A 20,062-nucleotide genomic window follows, 5' to 3' on the forward strand; every position below is an offset into this window, starting at 1 on the left:
TGTGGGCCGGTTAAACAATCCCCGTGGCCGCTTGTGGCCCATGGGCCTTAGGTTGCCTACCCATGGTCCAGCCAGTTGAAACTGTTCCTCTTGGCCTGGAGCATCCTTCCTTGCATGTGACTAGTGGGAGGGCTTGACCTTTCCAGACCTGGTAAAAGGCCAAGGCATGCTACCACTCTCTCCCCTTTTCCATCTTCTTTTCATCCTGCGAACTTCCATCCAAGCGGTCCCTCAGGCCATCTCCCTTATGGGGTAAACCTGTTTTTATACGTTTGTAACTTTAAGCCTTAAGCCTGCCTGATCGTGAGCAAACTTTCTTTTTATTGCTTATGAATAAGACTGTGGTGTCTTTATTCTTTTAGGAGGGATTCAAGGGGTTTTACCAGGAAAATATTAGAACGCATTTCAATCTGGACAAGCCAGATTGAATTGTGTATTGTCTCAAGAAACTCACACGAGTTTGCAACTCGTTTTCTGCTGTGTGAAGGGGAATGCACTCTGCTAAGTAAAGGAACGGAGGGGTATTAATAAACAATATATCCTCTCCTCCCACCCTGAACATTCCCACATCTACAACTGTTTAGAGTCCTGAAGAAAATGCCTATCATTATGATGGGTGGTGGGAACGAAGAAGTTCAGGGGAAGCTCTCTCCCTACCCCTCCAACCTAGATGTGGCAATTTTTGACTTGGATTGCAACTTGCAACCTTTGTCTATTGAACTCAATGAGAACCATAGAGAAACCAGCCCATCACTCTCTCTAGTCTTGCTGCTTCATCTCCTCCTTAACCTCCTCTGGATTCTCATTTCTTGAATACAGTAAAATGGGGCAAAGTGATGAAAGAAATCCAGAATCTGGCATGTAGACACATGCTTACTTACATGTTTAAGCTAATTCTAAAACAATATATGGGATGGGAAAGGAAAATGGAGACAAGGAATTGGAGCAAAGGCTTTGGCTTCACCATGTTGCTTCTCTTCCTTCCTCCTGTGCAGATTGCATAGGACATGGGCAGCTTGTGTTTCCTGACATCTACCACATGAACAGGGGGAGTATGGGTGCTACATGTTTTTCAGAGACAGAAATGAGGTAACGTAAGTCAGATATTTTTCTGTGCTTGTAAAGATGACCGCAAGTGGGATTTGAACTCTACCAAGCTCTTGAAGGCAAAAGAAATAGAATCTTCAAAAGTTACTCTCTCCTGTGGAATCCTCAGTTTTCAATTTTGCCTTCAATAAAGCGGTTCCTTGTTACCTCTCTGAGATTTCATTTGTTGGTTCAGGCTTGTAGTTTTATTTTCTTTGTTTCCTCTCTCTGTTTTTGTGTGTTTGTTTTTGTGCTGCCTCCTTCTGTTTCTGAAAAATAGAATAGAAAAGAAGAGTAGTGTTTTTCTCCTTCCCTTCCCTTCTGCCAGCCATTTTCCTTAGCCCTGAATTCCATTCTCATTTTGTCTCTGTCACCCAATATTGTTCGCTCTTTCTCTGTCTCCATGGCAGGACCAGCTGTTTTTACCTCAGCCTGAAGATCCTCATCTGTGTCTGGGCACTTCATTTCCATATTCCATTTTCTCCAACCCCATTTGTTCTCAGTTACTGCCACACAACGTGGCGAAAGCTCTCAAGAAGTCTTCCATTCCCTGCAAACAGCATTTGTGGGCCTCTCAGCTATCTTGGTGCTAACTAGCTTCAACTTCAGCCCCTGTGCAGGAAAAAAAGAGGCATAGTAATTTCCACTAATTCCCACCTCCCTTGCATCAAAAAGCAACTGTGGCAATGGAAACCCCACAAGGCCCTGGTGCTTGGAGTGCCTTTAAATAGCTTTCCTTCCTCCATCTCTGAGTGCCAGGCAAGGCTCCTCAGTGGTTCCTTCACTGCCCAGGCTGAATTTATACAAGCTGGGAGGTGGAGGCAGCAGCGGGGTGAGAGCAGAGTTCTGTATGTCTGGATCCTAAACCCAAGTCCAAGATGGTGAAGTTGCCTGCCTTAGTCCCTAAGGTTATTGAGTCTGAACTAGAGACACCTCTTCAACACAACTGTGGCTAATGCAGTGATCATTAAAGGTTGGGGCAACAAGTCGTGGATCAGTTGCAAGGATAAATTGCTGCTTGTTGATGCACCGGTGACAGGATCAGCCCATAACATACTTCATCCTAAGGACTTGGATGCACAACTTGAGGACCCTACAAAGCAGGAACTGGATTTGGGTCTCAAGGGAGCGCATGTGGGAGTCGGTGGTGTGGGCAACTTCTTCTGCCCCCATCTTTGCCAAAGCTCCTCTCTTGAGACTGGAGGAACTGCTGCATGAGGCTAACCTGAAGCTCAATGCTCTCTTAAGCTTTAAAAGTTGGCATCATTTATTTCAGATGTGATTCAGTTTTCAAGCTGTTTATTGGTGGCAAGAGACTTGGTAAGGAGAGTTCTCTGGTTGTGCCACTGGGAGGTGGTTGCTCTCTTCTGCTCCAGTTCAGCTATGGAAATCTATGGCGGCGGGGGGGGGGGGTAATGCTCTTAAGAGCTGCTGCACTCCAGGATGTGCTTGTGGAATCAAAGGATGAAAATAAGGCCATGCCCTCAAGCCCATAAGAAGGATGACAAGTGCTCCTTTCAGATCCTACCAGTCCTACCAGATCCTCCACCAATCCTTCCAGGCCCTTTGATTTCTCAGACCCAACAGAAGAGGGAGAGAAGTTTGGTCCTCCTATTGCTCCTGGAATAAAGCTCGCAGGGGAACCAGAAGCCAGCAACAAGAAACATTCCTTAGATTTTGTTCATTCAACTAGTTCAGAAGATACAAGCATCAATTCTGAAACCAGCCTATACTCTTCTCTCCCTTCATATTTAAAGATGTCAGGCCATCATGTCAGACCTTTGGGTCCTGGAGACCATCAAACAGGGTTTTCATCTGGAATTGACATTCCTAACCCCCCCCCCCCTCACAAAGGGGATTTCTGTGCAATATGACCTCCGGGCCTCACCTTGTTATATAGTTTTTTCTTCCTGCCTGAGTTTTTTGAACTACGCATGGTCCAGTCTGTCTGAGTCCCCCCCCCCCCACTTTTTGTTGGTTGTTTATCCAGCAGAGAGTCTTTTTTGTTTCTTTGTTTGTTTTTCATTGGCTGTTCCTCTTATCTGTTCTGCTTCTCCTTCTCTGGCTTGTCATAATGGAAAACTGAGAATTTCAGATGAGATAGGGATTTTTGAAGACTCTATCTGGAGCTACAGATTTGCCTTCAACCACCAGGTGGAGCTCAAGTCCCACTGAGGCCATCTTTTTACATGTAGGGGTATCCCCTTTACAGGTAAGAACCCAAATGGTCTTACTTAAGATGATCTTAAATCCGTGTCAAATGATATAGGTTGCCCTGCATATTAGTAGACACCTCTTGCTTCATGCCTAGAGTAATGTAATCATAGAATTGTAGCTTTGGAAGGGACCCTGCTGATCATCTAGTCCAACCACCTGTAATGCAGGAATATGCATCTGTGTCAGCCTGGAGCATTAAAGAGATTCACTTCATTAGGTGCAAACTACATGATATCCTAAAAGGGACGCGGGTGGCGCTGTGGGTTAAACTACAGAGCCTAGGACTTGCCGATCAGAAGGTTGGCGGTTGGAATCCCCTTGACGGGGTGAGCTCCTGTTGCTCGGTCCCTGTTCCTGGCCATCTAGCAGCTCGAAAGCATGCCAAAGTGCAAGTAGATAAATAGGTACCTCTTCAGCGTGAAGGTAAACGGCGTTTCCGTGCGCTGCTGTGGTTCGCCAGAAGCGGCTTAGTCATGCTGGCCACATGACCCAGAAGCTGTACGCAGGCTCCCTTGGCCAATAAAGCGAGATGAGCGCCGCAACCCCAGAGTCGGTCACGACTGGACCTAATGGTCAGGGGTCCCTTTACCTTTACATGTTATCCTGCAATTGCATGCAGTGAAACTCTGTATTTCTCAGCTGTGTATTCCCACCAGTACTCTAGATCTAGACCCATTTTATCTCACTAGATCTAGAACTTTGCAGAGATAAAAGCTACTTGGTGGTGTGGTGCAGTTTCGGTGGGAAATAGACTAAAGGGCAAAAGCTAAGCAGTCTTTTTCTCCCCATTTGCTTTTCACTTCACGGTGTACTAGGTACATGCGACTGCATGGTATTCTGCCCCCCAGACTCCTTCGAAGTAAGCTGGATGTCTCTATTTGTTCCCAATCTAACCTTACTTTCAATCACTGCTTTACAAGTTTAGGCTCAGTGCATTAGTAACAATGCTTTGAGTGAAGGATGCAGAGATGGTTTTCGGCTTTATTATGTAGAATAATAGAGACCATCAAAAGGAAGGCAAAGTGCAAGGATAAAGCAGATTGCACCTTTGGAGATTCAGCTGTCTTGTAGCTGTTTTTATGAAATGTGTAAGCTTAGTGTTGTGATGAAAAAGCCCTAAAGAATTGCAAAGAAGCCAGTGATGTAAATTTATTCTGACATTAGCCTGAGAGGAAAAGCTGTGTTCACTTTAAAAAATTAAAAAGAAAGTTACTCCCCTAAAACACAAAACAGAAAAACAAATCAGTAACTCTGAACAGTTAATCACCATAATTGACAAAGGAAACCTATAACATTAAGTCCTGATTTAAATAGCTAATTGCATATTCACTTCGTTTAGAAAAATGTACAGCACATTTCCTTACAATCAGGAAAAAGAAGGTTGGATTTAGAAAATGTGTGGTATCCCCTGCCCCCATTGTCTTCGTTGCCATGTTGTAGGAATTCAGTGTTGCCCAAAGTATTTTAACTGTTAAATCCATCATGCATTAGACTCTTTCTGAAGCCCCAGTATCACTGCAACAAGAAGGGAGGGCTTTTACTGACCCCTCGGTGTATTAGAGGAGTCTTGGCCATGTAGGTCATATTTGCAGTTGCCAAGACTGAAGTTTAGACCCAGTCTGGCAATTCACTGGAGAGTTTTGGCAATGCAGATGGTATTATAGTGAGGCATATTAAAGATTCTTCCCATATAAACTTCTTGTTCTACCCTTATGGTATTTTTTGGGGGGGGGGTGTGAACTGTGCCTTAGTGGTTCCCAGGCTGCTCATGTAATACAGTGGATGCTTGGGTTGTGAACATGATCCGCGCAGGAAGCATGTTCGCAACCCGCAGCGTCCACAACCCGCAGCGCCACATCTGTGCATGAGCAGGTCACGATTTGGCACTTCTGTGCATGTGCAAAGCACAATTTAGTGCTTCTGTGCATGTGCAAGTGCCGAAACCAGGAAGTAACCCGTTCCGGTACTTCTGGGTTCGGCGCGGTGCGCAACCCGAAATCGCGCAACACAAAGCGCCTGTAGCCCAAGGTATGACTGTACTAGAATAGGCTTTTAGAACTTCTATTCTGGTGAAAACCCAGTCATACTTTTGCTACTTGGCACTTATGAGGTCCTGATGACAATTCTGAAGAGTGCTCTGGGACATTGGAAAGACCCCTGTGCTGAATATATGAGAGAGATGTATGGAATTTTCAATAGTTCAGTATGTGTTGCATCCCTGAAACTTCTCACCATTTGGGAATTGGTTGAGGAATACCCAGTTACTATTAAGGATGGGAGAGAAATTCAGTTTGGGTCACTTTTCAACACGGACCTACCTAATCCATGCTTCTCGAAGCAATGCATCAACCAAAATGCAAGTAGCCGTCAAAATTTGCTTTTCTTTTAATTTTGTGATTTTGGTTCTGGAAACCTGCCCCTCCCTCAATGTTAAATTAGGGTCAAGTGTATCAAAAAAAGTGCACATATTAGTGCAGATAACAGAAATGCTCATAATATGGAAAACTGCTTGCAAAATGTGTGTATTAGAAGAAATATGCATCAGAATGCTGATGAATTTTTGTGAGAACTTTTCTTTTTTTAATCAAACTGATGCAGAAACGTGGCAAACTGCATTTAAGAGGGGTGTGTGAGAAACTGAAATTGACAGATTTGTCTATCTCTAATTACTTTTGTTCAAGTTTATAAGTTTATTGTTCTGACCAAAAGACCATGACAAACATGTAGCAATAGTGTTAATAAAATAATACCGAACAAGCATCCATAATATGAATCAACATCTACGATGTAAGAGAGATTAGATACCAAAGACACCAACAAGCTTAAATCCAGTTTGATTAATTACTGTTGTTAAGGAACTTTCTTCAGAATCCTTATTGATGTTTGGCACAAAGGTTAGAATTCATTAAAAGGGAGCAGTAAGGAATTACTCAGCAACAAAATGAATTGAGGGAGCCACACCACTTTTTCTGAGTGCGACTCACTCAGGTATATATCATAAAACACCTATGCTCAGATACCTGGCAGAAGTGTGTGCTTTGTTTTTGAAAATGCTGTTTGCGCAAAACGGCTTCATTAGCTTCCTAGATGTGTTTCTGATACAGTACAGTAATGCTATTAACAGTTCTGAAACTAAAACAAGGCAAAATTAAATTAGGAATGCTTATCACTAAATTGACTTATGATTATGAAGATGGTATGCCAAGGAATTGTGTGTGTGTGTTGTTTATATATATATATAAGTTGAGAAGCAATAATTTGTAAGCAAAATATGTATGAAAATGTCTGTGTTTACCAAAAGTATGATCCAAACACCCCTAACATGAAATGGCGAGGCTACAGTGATTTTGGACTAGTCATTCGCATGTCTCCAGATTCATCCACTCATCCATTAGCAATGATAACTGAAGCAGCTGGATCTCACTCTCTGATTTATCAGCCACAAGGGAGGTGGGCATATACTTTTATCACTTACAGAAATTTACACATGCCAATATTTCACATCTACTTGTACCAAGTAGATTTATGAGATACTGTTTAGTGAATACAAATGCATAGCAGAACATCTGCAACAAAAGGTGAAGTTTTCAAGGTGGGAATGTTGCCATGGCCTACACTGAATCAAATTTGGAACATCACATCCCACACTCACATCCCAAACTGAATATCTCTTATATTGAATGTTGCATATAGGAGTAGAGAAAGCTCAGCCAGATTTCATCTTGAGGCTTTTAGGTTAGTTGTCTACTTTTGAATTCAGTGGTGTGTGCGCCCAGCCATATTTCATAAATTTCACCTTATAGAGCACTTCTGACTTTGAACAAGTTTGACTCTGTTCTATAACTGAAGAGGGTGGCAGTTCAACAAGAACCGTCCTGATCCACAAGCCCAAAAGGAGGGCCAGTGTGAGTGGTTTGGTGCACGGGTTCCAAAAACAGATGTCAAAAACATCAGAGTGATCCATGCTAGTGCTTTATTAGAAGAAGGTGAAACTGACAAGACAGCCTCCAGAGCCCTACTGCACTCCGAAACAGCAAACATTCATTATGACTTGTCTGTGAGGGGCTAATATGTTAAACAAGCTAAGTAAGATGGCAATAATAATAATAATAATAATAATAATAATAATAATAATAATAATTTATTTATACCCCGCCCATCTGGCTGAGTTTCCCCAGCCACTCTGGGCTGCTCCCAATCAAATGTTAAAAACAGTACAGCATTAAATATTAAAAACTTCCCTGAACAGTGCTGCCTTCAGATGTCTTTTAAAGATAGGATAGCTGCTTATTTCCTTCACATCTGAAGGGAGGGTGTTCCACAGGGTGGGCGCCACTACCGAGAAGGCCCTCTGTCTGGTTCCCTGTAACCTCACTTCTCGCAATGAGGGAACCGCCAGAAGGCCCTCGGCGCTGGATCTCAGTTTCCGGGATGAATGATGGGGGTGGAGACGCTCCTTCAGGTATACAGGACCAAGGCCATTTAGGGCTTTAAAGCTCAGCACCAACACTTTGAATTGTGCTCGGAAATGTACTGGGAGCCAATGCAGATCTCTCAGGACAGGTGTTATGTGGTCCCGGCGGCCAATTCCAGTCACCAGTCTAGCTGCCGCATTCTGGATTAATTGCAGTTTCCGGGTCACCTTCAAAGGTAGCCCCACATAGAGCGCATTGCAGTAGTCCAAGCGGGAGATAACTAGAGCATGCACCACTCTGGTGAGACAGTCGGCGGGCAGGTAGGGTCTTAGCCTGCGTGCCAGGTGGAGCTGGTAGACAGCCGCCCTGGACACAGAATTAACCTGCTCCTCCATGGACAGCTGACTCCCAGGCTGCGCTCCTGGTCCTTCAAGGGCATAGTTACCCCATTCAGGACCAGGGAATCCCCCACACCTGCCCGCCCCCTGTCCCCCAAAAACAGTACTTCTGTCTTGTCAGGATTCAACCTCAATTTGTTAGCCACCATCCATCCTCCAATCGCCTTCAGGCACTCACACAGGACCTTCACCGCCTTCGCTGGTTCTGATTATTTAAAGGAACTAATAGCCCAATTAACACACCCCTTGCTTAGAGGCACCTTCCCAACCCATCTCTCAGATAAGGCAGTCAGCATGAGAAGCCTCCCCTCTCCAAACTAACTAAACCAAAACTAAGGCTTCAAAGTTTCAAAGCCGGGGTTATCTTGACTACCAAGGTGACATTTACAGGCCTCCCAGGACATTTGCACCATTTGGATCTACACAATCTGCCCCATGTCTTCTTCCATAGTTCCCTTGGGGTCTCAAAGGAGGGGAGTTGTGTGGTGCATTTGTTACTCGGTTGCAAGCAAAATCCACAACAACAACAACAACAAAAATCAATCCTATCACTGTAATTGTTACAATAATAATTAATAAGCAGTGCCACCATCCTCCAAGCCTTTGGAACCTATATCACAATCCTCCATGTTTCTCGTTCCAAGTTGGCTGTCTTAGTGCTATCTTGATACAAAGCATGCCTCCTTTTACTTAGGAAGCTAGTTTATCTGGATATATATGCAGCACCCCTGCTTTATAAAAGCACAACACCCTCCTTGAGCAGCTGCAATCATATATAAAGCTAGCCTGTTTTGCATGACAGCTGCTTTCACGGCAGAGGCTTCCTCATTGAGGGCAGCCAGCCCCAGTGCAGTGTGTTTAAAGCTGCCTGCATTATCTCGGCAAACTCACTGACCTTCATCATGGTGAATATAATTCCAGCAGGTGGAATCAATACTATCAAATAATCACCATGGTTAAAAACTGATCAAAGTCCATCTTCCTTTCCAGGTTCGCCAATTTAATGCCCTGTCACTAGACAGGGCTGGCATCATCTGATACGGTACCCAAGGCAGACCCAGGTAACATCATCCATGCCACCCTGGGGGCAACCCCAGCCAGGCATAGTTCCCACATACCCAATAGGTACCATTTGTTCTCACCCAGTAAATCCCAGGGGTCTGGTCCAGTTAGTCCCAGGCCATAACATGTCTGATCCCATGCTCCATATAGGTTCCCTTTTACCAGGTCTACTGTAAGTTGCATTTTGTTGGTCCCAACAAATCCCTCCAGCTTGACTGATGGCATATAAAGGAGTTAACCATATGACCCCATCCCACATCTGCTTAGTATGACCCTAATCCCTTAAGGATACATTATCCCTTCTTGTCTCATTGCATTGACTGAGAAGGTAAGATCAGAAAGGTACTGATGGATAGGACAGGGTGCACTTGCTTAGCATAGCATTCAAATAACATTGCACCACACAATAATCATTTTTATCCAATGGCTTGAAATATGTTGGGGAAGCCACTGTGTCCTTGCACTGGCATCTGTGTGCAGATCCAGCAGTTATAATAGCCAGTATTTTCTGCTGATCGATGGGTCCAATTGAGGTAGAGATTTCCACTGCCGCTGTGGGAGTTGATGACAGCCAAGCTCCTGGTCTACAGGAGGTACAGAAACATCTTGGCACAAGTGTGGATACAGTCAGTAGAGGAACCCTGGGACCCTCCAGATTATGATGGCTGTGACTGCCGCTGTCCACTCCAGGTGCAACCTTTGAACAAGCAGACAGATATCATTTAGGCACAATTCTAGGCACATTGTCTCCTTGTAGCAGTACTACACAAGTAGCTGTCCCAGCTGGGCTCAGCATTTCAGCAACTTGCAATTGGCCAGAGGGCTTCCACCAGCGGACTAGTTGAGCCAAACCCTTTGCTTCCTCTGAGACTGCAGCCACTACAACCTGTTCCAATATGAGTTGAAGCAACCTTTCCTCAGCCTGATAGGGTAACTTCTGTGGAGCTTGGAGGATCGGTTTCACTTCTTCTTGGTAGTCAGGGGTCTATCACACCTGCTAGAACTTGTACTGCTTTCAAGGCCCACCCAGATCTTGGGGCTGTTCTTGCATAAGCACCAGTAGGAGTTTGAAGTCCCAGTTGTAAGTGGAGCGGACTTGCCATTGCCTGTGTATGCCATGGGGGTGTTCTACCTTCACCTCTGCTATTGCTCCCCAAGCATCTTGATATATGGCTATAATCCCATCAAGCAAACAGTGATTGCCTTGCATCTTCTGAGACCCATGCAGCTGCTGCCTTGGGGCTGGGTGTGCAGCCACATTGCTCACTGCTTCTCCCAGCAAGAGACTCAAACTGCCCTCTCCTTCAACCCACAAATGTAACAGCCAGGCCAACAGTGTTTCACGTGGCTACTGATGAAATTACTTAGCCAGCTCCATGAGCTCACCAGATTTATCATCGTGAACAGTATTCACCTAGATTGGCAGGACTGGGGCAGCACCAACCCTACACTATTTCACTTTAGCCTGCATCAAAGGACGTGCAGCCAGCCTCATTCCCTCATCACTACTTCCCCTTCCTCATTCAAGGTGCTCTCCTCAGCTTTATCATCCCATCCTGATGGTGACCAAGCAGGTTGACCAAGAATAGTTGCACCCTCGGGCTATGCAAACAGTGTCCCCTTTTCTGTGCACATTGAGAAGCCAGTGTGAGCAGCTCCTTTTCCTGCTTCTCTAACTTTCCGCCTGAATCCCTTACAACTTCACAGACGGTAGCTTGCATATCTCTTTCCCGAACCACATCCTCCTCCATGGCCTTCATCCACTCCTGCAAAGCCTTCAAGTCATCTCCCTGCATTTTCATCACAGGCAGAAACAGCCAGCCCACTGCCAAGGCTGCTTATCTTTTCCCAAGGGCTTCAGTGGTTAAATTCATCCACTCATAGGCAGCGGTTATAGCTGCTGGATCTACTTAGACAGGTTACCAATCCTGGGAAGCCCCAAACCCATCCAGCACCTCTGCCACAGGCACCCACCCACTCTTCCTAACTCCAGCCAGGAATTTGCCATCTGGCTGCTATGGCTCCCCCAACGCATCCTTACTCTGGAATCCTGCTAACTGTGCCTATTGTCCTGATGTTTTATTATGTTTTTGTATGCGTTGGAAGCTGCCCAGAGTGCCTGAGACAACCCAACCAGATGGGTGGGGTATAAACAATAACATTGTTGTTGTCACTATCATTATCATCATTATCCACAGGCCAAAAGGAGGACCTGTGCAAGTGGCTTAGTGCAGGGGCTCCCAAGAAGGATGTAAAAAATGCCTGAGTGATCAAAGCTAGTGCTTTATTAGAAGAAGGCGAAAACTTACAAGACAGGCTTAACCTCTGGATCATGAGTTCAAGCCCCACCTTGGGCAAAATATTCCTGCATTGCAGGGGGTTGGACAAGACGACCCTTGTGATCCCTTCCAACTCTACAATTCTACGAAAAGCCTGCAGAGCCTTGCTGCCATTGCAGGCTCAGGATAGATACTGAAACAGCAATCATTTGTCATGACTTGTCCTTGAGGGGCTAACATGTTAAGCAATACTGATAATTTTTAAAAAGCAAGCTACGTAAATTGGCAACAATAGCCCAATTAACTCACCCCTTGCTAACAGGCACCTTCCCAATTTTCATCCACCTCTCTGATAAGAGAGTAGCACAAGAAACCTAGTCCCTTGACTACCAAGATGGAGTGTACAGGCTTTCCGGGTCATTTGCACCATTTGGTTCTACACAGGAGCTTGTGTCTTACTGCAGGGCAAGATTAGCACAAGCCTACTGTTATTGGTACAGAGAGAAGTGAACACAACGTGAGAAATGAAAGAAAAGGGTCAGGAGGGGCAAAAAATATCCATGCCAACAGTGCAATCCTATCCATTACTCTTACCAAAGAGTAAGCCTTGTTGAGCTCAATGGGGCTTACTCCCAGGTGTGTGTGTGGAGGATTGTATTCCAGGTTTACCTGTTCTGAAGATATTTCCCTGTTTTCCAGGCTGCTGAAACTGAAGCTTGCATTATCAGAAGAAAATTAGCAGAATGGAAGTGTATCAAATGCTGCACTGTAATGCATGTACTCCTATTAAAAATATTTACTGTGGCACAAATTAACAAGAAGACCTCGCTTTTTTTGCAATTAATCTACTGAATTGCAAGGAACTGGGACTGTCGATATGCAAAGCAACCATCATAGAATCACATTAGCTAGTAAAATTAAGTTGGAACACATTAGGTAGTAAAATGAAGCTGTATGTTTATCATTATATTAATGAGGGGAATAGCTAAGGCAACAAAATTCTTTAGCATAGTTTTGCAGGATTTAATATTTTTGTATTTTGGGGGATATCCTATTAAAGGACTTAAAACAACCCTTTAAAACAAAACATTCAAAAATGCTTAAAATCGAGAAAAATGTTTTGAAGGAGGTAATAAAATTGAAGGATGGAATAAATTTATTGCTGTCTGAAAATATGGCATCTAATGTATAGGACAGTTTTTCTGCACCTGTTTTTTATGAATGCAGCGAAGTGAATAAATATATTAAACATATATTGAGTCCCATTATGATCTTGCTGATCTGTTTAGGATATCTTCTTAATGATACCAGCAACTTCATGAAGTCATGGCATGAAGAGAATCATTTTTTGGTTATTTTCTCCCCTTTATGCTATATTATCCACTACAGACTCACCAAAGTCCAAACTTAAACACAGTTTGGAAACATTGTACACAGCAAACTTCATGAGCCATGCAGACGTGCAGCAAAACTTTGAAAGTATGCATGCACGCGCGCGCGCGCGCACACACACACACACACACACACACAATTTCTAAATATGTATTGATTGTTCTGCCTCTCCTTGCTTTTTCTCCAAGTTGGTAATGTGCTACTTTCACTTTATTGATATGGACTGATAGTAACTAACTTTAAAACACTTTTAATATCCCCCCACTTCAGGAATACACAATAGATGTTTTCTTCCGCCAAAGATGGAAAGATGAGAGATTAAAGTTTAAGGGTCCAATGAACATTCTTCGACTGAACAATTTAATGGCCAGCAAAATCTGGACTCCAGATACATTCTTTCATAATGGAAAGAAGTCAGTAGCTCACAACATGACAATGCCAAATAAGCTCCTACGAATTCAAGATGACGGGACTCTCTTATATACCATGAGGTGCACATTTTATTTTGTCTTTTGATCACTGTCCTGGTAAGCTGTTCTCACTTTAGCATCAAGCCAGCATGTTCCCTATTATTAACACTCTCATTTCACGGCATCCTGCAGCAAACACTCGGGTGAGCAGACTCCTAACATGGCAAAATATGCCATCCTGAAAAGAACTGCATCCTTCCCAGTGCCCTGTTAATCTAAAGACCTCCCTAGTAGCCTATTCACACATACATACCACCCATTGCATGCTATGAAACTAGCAGGTGAATAGTTTTGAGATGCCCCAATACAGGTGGATCAGAGATTTGTTACATTTGCAAAAAAATACATAAACTTATCAGTTTGCAAATATTGGTTCATTTTGCATGAACATGTGGATTCTAAAAAAGGAGACTGCAGCCACTACACTCCTCCACTGATATTTCTGCTGTTGCGCTATCCAGGGCTTAGCATTTGAACCTAGGCTCATCTCTTTCAGCCCAACCACAAGCTGTAAACCAAGCACAAACCTTGTTTGCAGCACATGGCTTGTCTAGAATGAGAACACCTATGAGCCTGAGTTCAGATGAATCAATAAGCCAAAGCAAGAGGTCCAAGGAATTACAGTAGTGTGTTGCCCATAGGAACCCATATGTTTGTACGTTCATGCTAAGCCATGGTTTGACTTAGTGTTTCATGCAAACCAGTTTGCTGCATGTTTCTAGTTTTGCTAGATGAGTCTATGCTTTGATGCATTTATTTTGGGGGCTGCTTTTATTGAAACAACCAATATTTATTTATTTATTTTTTAGGTACGTGCCTTTAATTGGACTTCTGTGTTCATGTGGCACATATTTTTGAACTGAATATTACTGGGTAACCTGTAGTTCCGTAATTTGCCATTTCATTCAGCTGGCCTTATAGTTTTGGGATCCGTTTTGTTGTGATGAGGCAGTGTACTCTGAAGGATCAAATAAAGGACAAATAGAGGGTTAAGTTTTAATTGATTTTGTGTAATTAATCTCTGCAATCTGTAAATTCAGTTTATTTTTATGGAATTGGTTTTCATGACTCTTTAACAGCAGACTTAAGTATAGAGTGGTCTTTTCCCTTTTAGGCTTACTGTCCAGGCTGAATGTCCAATGCACTTAGAAGACTTCCCTATGGATGCCCATTCGTGCCCATTGAAATTTGGCAGCTGTAAGTAACATGGCTAAAAGTGCAGCCTCTAGCTAGTAAATATCTTACGTAGTTCAACATCTCATTTCTGCTCTTGGACTTGCTCACAATTTATGTATGCTTCAGCAACATTGTGCTGCATTATATGTTCTGGGGTTTTTTATATTTAAAATAATTCATTTCCAGTGCTTTTGTCTTTGAACATGTTAGCTAATTCCCTGGGTTCTTGTTTTTCCAGAAGATATTATGGCCTAATTGCAGCATTCATCATAAGTAATGTCATTTATTGACCAATAGGTTTAAATCGTTATAGTAGCAGAGTGACACAATTGTTAATACAGCACCTGGATAAGAATAATTACATACCTGATTCAGCGTGGAAAATGAAATAAGATATCTGAAAAACATGTGCTTTGAAATTACGCCAATGCAGTCCCTACACAAGCTGAAGTTTATCTTAATGTTTTGTTCTTTTGTACTTGTATGAAGGCTGTAGCACGTAAAATCTTCTACAATACTCTTCTAATGCAACATATATGCTTTTTAAGTTCTACAAAATAAGCATAGCTGTCAACTTACAGATCTGAAAATAAGGGACCAGCAGCCTTGAAAATAAGGGACCTGCAGCCTCACCTGTTCTAGGCACTCCAGTCTTCCTGTCCTCCTGCAGTCTGGTCAAACTCATGCTGGGTAGCTTCGAGAACACTGTCCAACCAACTTTGTAACCAGAGGTTCAACTGAATAGAATCTGAATCACATGCACCACAAGGCCTATGCAGCCTCAACTTAAGATGGCTCCCCGGCCTGGCTTTGCACTGCAAAGTCTGCAGCAGCACGGGCAACAAAATGGCATCCAGCATTCAAAAAACCCCTCAGCTTGCATTAACTAGCCACACACAAGGCATGCAAGCTCCACCCCCCCAGTCATTCTTAGACTTCTTATTGGGTGAGCAACACAGCCAAGCAACACAGTTGGAGCCTCCTTTGAAATTTAAGGGACATCATTTAAGGGACATTTATCAATTAGGGACAGCAGCGGGACATGGCGCTGGAATAAGGGACTGTCCCTTCAAATAAGGGACCCTTGACAGCTATGAAAATAAGTGTAACTGAAAATGCATTTTCACTAAATAGTGAGCTGGTTCACACATCACTTTAAATCAAAGTTTAGTTTAACTATGATTTAAAGGTGAATATGTAGAGAGATTGTGCATGGGATTAAAATTGTGGCCCTTTGCTTATACCCAGCTCCTGCTTCTGTTGGGCTGTTTGGAGCTTTGCTATAGTTTGGTTCAGTGTTATGTTCAACCCAAGCAAAGAACAATCCTTGGTTACAGCTCACATTTTTTGTAGAAAGCAACAAGCCAAACCATTCCACCCCGTGCACCAGCACACTGTGCTTAAGCTTAACTATGGTTTAAAGTGATGTGTGAAGCAGGCTAATATGAGGATAGGCTAACTGGTATGAGTCCATGCTTAATTCTGTTTGTGTGGTGGAAAGGTGACAATATATCTCACTAATATTTTGTTCTTCCTTTGAGAAGTATAGACTTGGCTCAGACGCTACACAAAAAACCATGGCTTGTAAAATCACATGGGTTGTTGTGACATCTGAGCAGATATTTTGTGAATCATCTTTGCTTTGAAGCTAGTTTGCAGATCACACTTTGTGTAATCCTTTGTGGTAAAATGTTCTTCACCAAACAAGTAATAATATACATTTTTATTGTGGTTGTGAATTACGTTTTATACATTATGCTTTGAACTTAGGCATCAGCCTCTCAGTTAGATTTAAGCCACCGCATCTCACCCAGGAGAAAGGATGTCTCTTTTCATGTGAATGCTCTTGCAAGTTTTCAAGGTAAAATAGGTTGAGTCACCTAAGAATTACATAATGAAAGAATCCTTTGTTGACACTCTTAGTCCACTCGTGGACACAGACAAACAGGAGAGCCTCAAAGGGCCTTAGGGAAGGGAGGCATTCATGACTGAATAGGATCATTGTTTTGTCCAGGGTTTCCCAAACTTGGGTCTCCAGCTGTTTTTAGACTACAACTCCCATCATCCCTAGCTAGCAGGACCAGTGGCCAGGGATGATGGCAATTGTAGTCCAAAAACAGCTGGAGACCCAAGTTTGGGAAACCCTGGTCTAGTCAGTTAAGGAAGGACTCTGGATGCCTCAGATTTTAATTTCTGGACACGACCTAAAGGAAAAACAATATGTGCTCTGGTTAAGATATACGGAGCAAATAAAAGTAGATAACACTGATGTGTTTGAATCTTTAATTTGAATTTTTGCTGAGAGTTTGTAAAGCAGAAATCTTTTTCCAAAGCATCTCTTTGAGTGAAAAAGCTCCCTTTTTAAAAGAAGAAAATGCTAATGTGTAATGCTGAGAGTGTCCAATGGTTTGATGAGGAGTGCAATTTGATGGGGAAAGGCTCTAAAAGGCTCCTTTTCTTACAGGAAGTCAGGGCTAAGCAATCTTTCCTTTTGTTATTTTCAATTGGGGGGGGGGAATTAAAGGCCTTATTACCACACAAAGAGCACCAGGTTTTTGTGATCCATGGATGCTGATTCTAAATGCTTCCCTTAATAAAGATCGTAAAACCTTCTGGCAAGTGGTCTCAGGAGTTTTGCATTCTTGATCACAAGCTCTAAACCGTTGTATTTCAGCGCATGTCTGAGGACCACTTCAGAGCCAACTTTACAGAGACAGATGATATTATTACATCTTATCTAGGCTCTCTGCTTGATGCTGTGCTATGAGTCACACCAAAATGGAACCCAGTTTTTGTAAAAGAAGTCTTACCTGTGATTCCCAAGATCAAGAGTGGGAAGGATCCAAGGATTGATTAATATCCCTCTGTAACTTATAAAAATAAGGCAACCTTGGTGGGCACCATTGTTGGATGTCCTTTTTACTACAGTGAATTGTTCTGGCATGACCCTTTCTAGCTGGAAGAAGCAATAGTGGTACCTTTTTTAAAAAAAAGGGTCAAGCTTGTGATCTGGGAAACTGTAGACCTATTAGCCTGCCATCAGTCAAGGGGGAGTTGTATGGCAGGTTCTTAAGCAATGGAATGATTTCTTTCTTAGAATCTGAGAATATACCGTATTTTTCGCTCTATAAGACGCACCAGACCACAAGACGCACCTAGTTTTTGGAGGAGGAAAACAAGGGAAAAAAAAATATTCTGAATCTCAGAAGCCAGAACAGCCAGACGGATCACTGCGCAGTGAAAGCAGCAATCCCTCTTGCTGTTCTGGCTTCTGTGATAGCTGCGCAGCCTGCATTCGCTCCATAAGACGCACACACATTTCCCCTTACTTTTTAGGAGGGAAAAAGTGAGTCTTATAGAGCAAAAAATACGGTACTTACTGATTCTCAAGCAGCATTTAGAGAAGATTGTTCAACCCTTGATCACTGTCTGATCCTTTGTCACCTTCCTGAAAAATATACAAGAACCTTGTGAGGGAAACTGCTGCCTTCATGGATTTAAAGGTAGCTTTTGGTTATATTTCCAGGGTCAAGTTATGGCAGAAAGTGGATGAAATTCTTGTTGATAAAAGACTTCTCACTTCTTCCTCTTTTGCCTTTTTGTATTGCAATAGTCTTTCACAAATCAGATGTGGTAATAAGGGACAGTTTACCAAAGATAAACCCACAACCAAGGGAGTTAAGCAAGGATGTATACTTGCTGCTACTTTGCTTAATTTGTTCCTAAATGATCCCAGAACTGTCTTGAATGACCCAGATGGACTCCTACCAAAACTAGGTAATAGGAAAATTTGTATCTTACTTCATGCAGTTTTTTCCTCCTGCTCTATACTTGGGCTAAAATGCCTGTTATCTTGGTTTTTAATCTACTGTAAGCACAATTGTTTAAAGTTCAATTATGGAAAAGCAAAGGTTTTCGCTTTTGAAAACAGCATTTCCCAGCATAGGTGGGTTTTAGATGATCAAATTATGGAACAGGTTATATTGGGGGTAAAATTCAATCATGCTACATTGTGGTCTACTGACAGATACCTGGAACATGCTTTATAGAATAGGAATGTAATTGTTATTGCATTTCACACCTAATTATTGAAGCTGAGCTTGAGCAATAAGATGAGATGCTGTTTATTTATTCATCTTAAAGTATCAGATACCATTTTTTCAGAACAATTGTCTCACAAAGTGGTTTACAATCATTAAATACATCAGCCGTCATTAAAATACAACAATAAAATTTCTGAATTTGATTAGAATAAGGCAGATGAACAAATACTTGTTTGTCAAATGCTTCACACCTCAGTCTGGGGGTGGAGCTGGGAGAGGCACATACTGTATTTTTTGCACCATAACACTCACTTTTTTCCTCCTAGAAAGTAAGGGGAAATGTCTGTGCGTGTATTGGAGGGAATGCCTACGGGTGGCATGCCTACGGATTTTCCTCCTCTAAAAACTATGTGCGTGTTATGGTCGGGTGCGTGTTATAGAGCGAAAAATACGGTATATATCCAAAGTATAGCGTATGGGCTTCTGTAGCTGAGCAACCCAGCCCTTGGAGACCTTTCATTCTCAGTTCAGGGATGAGGTAGTTTTCAATTGACTGTCCTAAAAAGTTTGCAAGAGGGGATGTTCCATAACCTCAGTCCCATGATGGAAAAAAGTGAAAGTCTTCAACACAACAAAAAAGGAGCTAACCATGCACGCAGAGACTGCGGGGAAAATGAGTAAGAAGCTCTATAAGAAGCTAGCGCCATTCCTGTTGGATGGGAGAAAAATGATCTGTGTGCAGCAGGAGACAATGATTGAAGAAACGTCCAAGGACTAGCAATATGAGTCTTCAGCCCATTACCCTTGACCCAGATGACATTGAGATGTCTCCCAGCACAGATCCAACAGAGGCAACCATTCGTTTACAACAACTAACACATCCTGCAATAAAGCCACAGCAGCACACATTGCAGAAGGTTGTTGTGCACCAGAAACTATTCTGGAGGAGCCTATAGGACACAGTAGGTCAGTGCAAGGGGAGCTCCTAGTGAGCAGCTTGCTCTAACAATAACTATTGGTGAACTTTTTGACCCTCTGTCTGCATCTACCTCCCCTTTGCCCCATTCCCTTTTGAAGAACTAGAGTCTCTTAAAAGGCCAGCGTTCATCTGAAGGGAGGTATGTTCCCTGAGCTCCACAGTCTCCAACCTAATGTATTTCCTGTGCCTGATGCACTCAAAACACCCTTGAGAACCCTGTCTCTGATTCTACAGGGCCTGGTACTACGGGATCTCTTCTGCCTCCCAGCCTTGGATTTCATGATCCCTGATCTTTAGCATGAGACTCATAGTCAGGAACCTAGACCAGCTCCTTGGCCCATGACACTGTAGCCTCCAACTCAGTGCCTTAGTCACTGAATGACTCGGGGATCATGACAGGCACCTGATATTAGGGACTAGGTACGCTGATTTCCCGACGGAAGTAAAAGGGCATGGTTCAACAGTGTCAGCTATATGTTGGTCTAACATGTTGTTCAGACTCCTGCTCACCAGTAACTCTCGCTGGTGAAAGTGTGGGAAAAGCC

The 20,062-nt window shown here is 43.0% G+C and overlaps 1 protein-coding gene and 2 long non-coding RNA genes across 5 annotated transcripts in view; 2 read left to right on the plus strand and 1 right to left on the minus strand.

Annotated features, from left to right (window-relative positions):
• GABRA2 (gamma-aminobutyric acid type A receptor subunit alpha2) overlaps positions 1-20,062 on the plus strand; it is a 71,430-nt gene that overhangs the window by 32,902 nt on the left and 18,466 nt on the right. For all 3 annotated transcript variants that reach the window (XM_081875871.1, XM_081875872.1, XM_081875870.1), the window contains 2 exons: positions 13,120-13,340; positions 14,434-14,516. In XM_081875871.1, coding sequence (XP_081731997.1) covers positions 13,120-13,340; positions 14,434-14,516 — 304 coding nt within the window. The remainder of the gene's footprint in view (positions 1-13,119; positions 13,341-14,433; positions 14,517-20,062) is intronic.
• Positions 813-3,029, minus strand: LOC309349350. Its single transcript, XR_014159865.1, has 3 exons — positions 2,975-3,029; positions 1,513-1,698; positions 813-1,355 (listed from the first exon to the last, which is right to left on the minus strand). It is a non-coding gene; the product is annotated as an uncharacterized lncRNA (long non-coding RNA).
• On the plus strand, positions 3,099-12,489 carry LOC309349723. The gene is made up of 3 exons (XR_014160135.1): positions 3,099-3,298; positions 9,107-9,177; positions 12,157-12,489. It is a non-coding gene; the product is annotated as an uncharacterized lncRNA (long non-coding RNA).

Source organism: Podarcis erhardii (genome assembly GCF_964252035.2).
Source record: "Podarcis erhardii genome assembly, chromosome: 9".
Classification (NCBI taxonomy): Eukaryota; Metazoa; Chordata; class Lepidosauria; order Squamata; family Lacertidae; genus Podarcis; species Podarcis erhardii.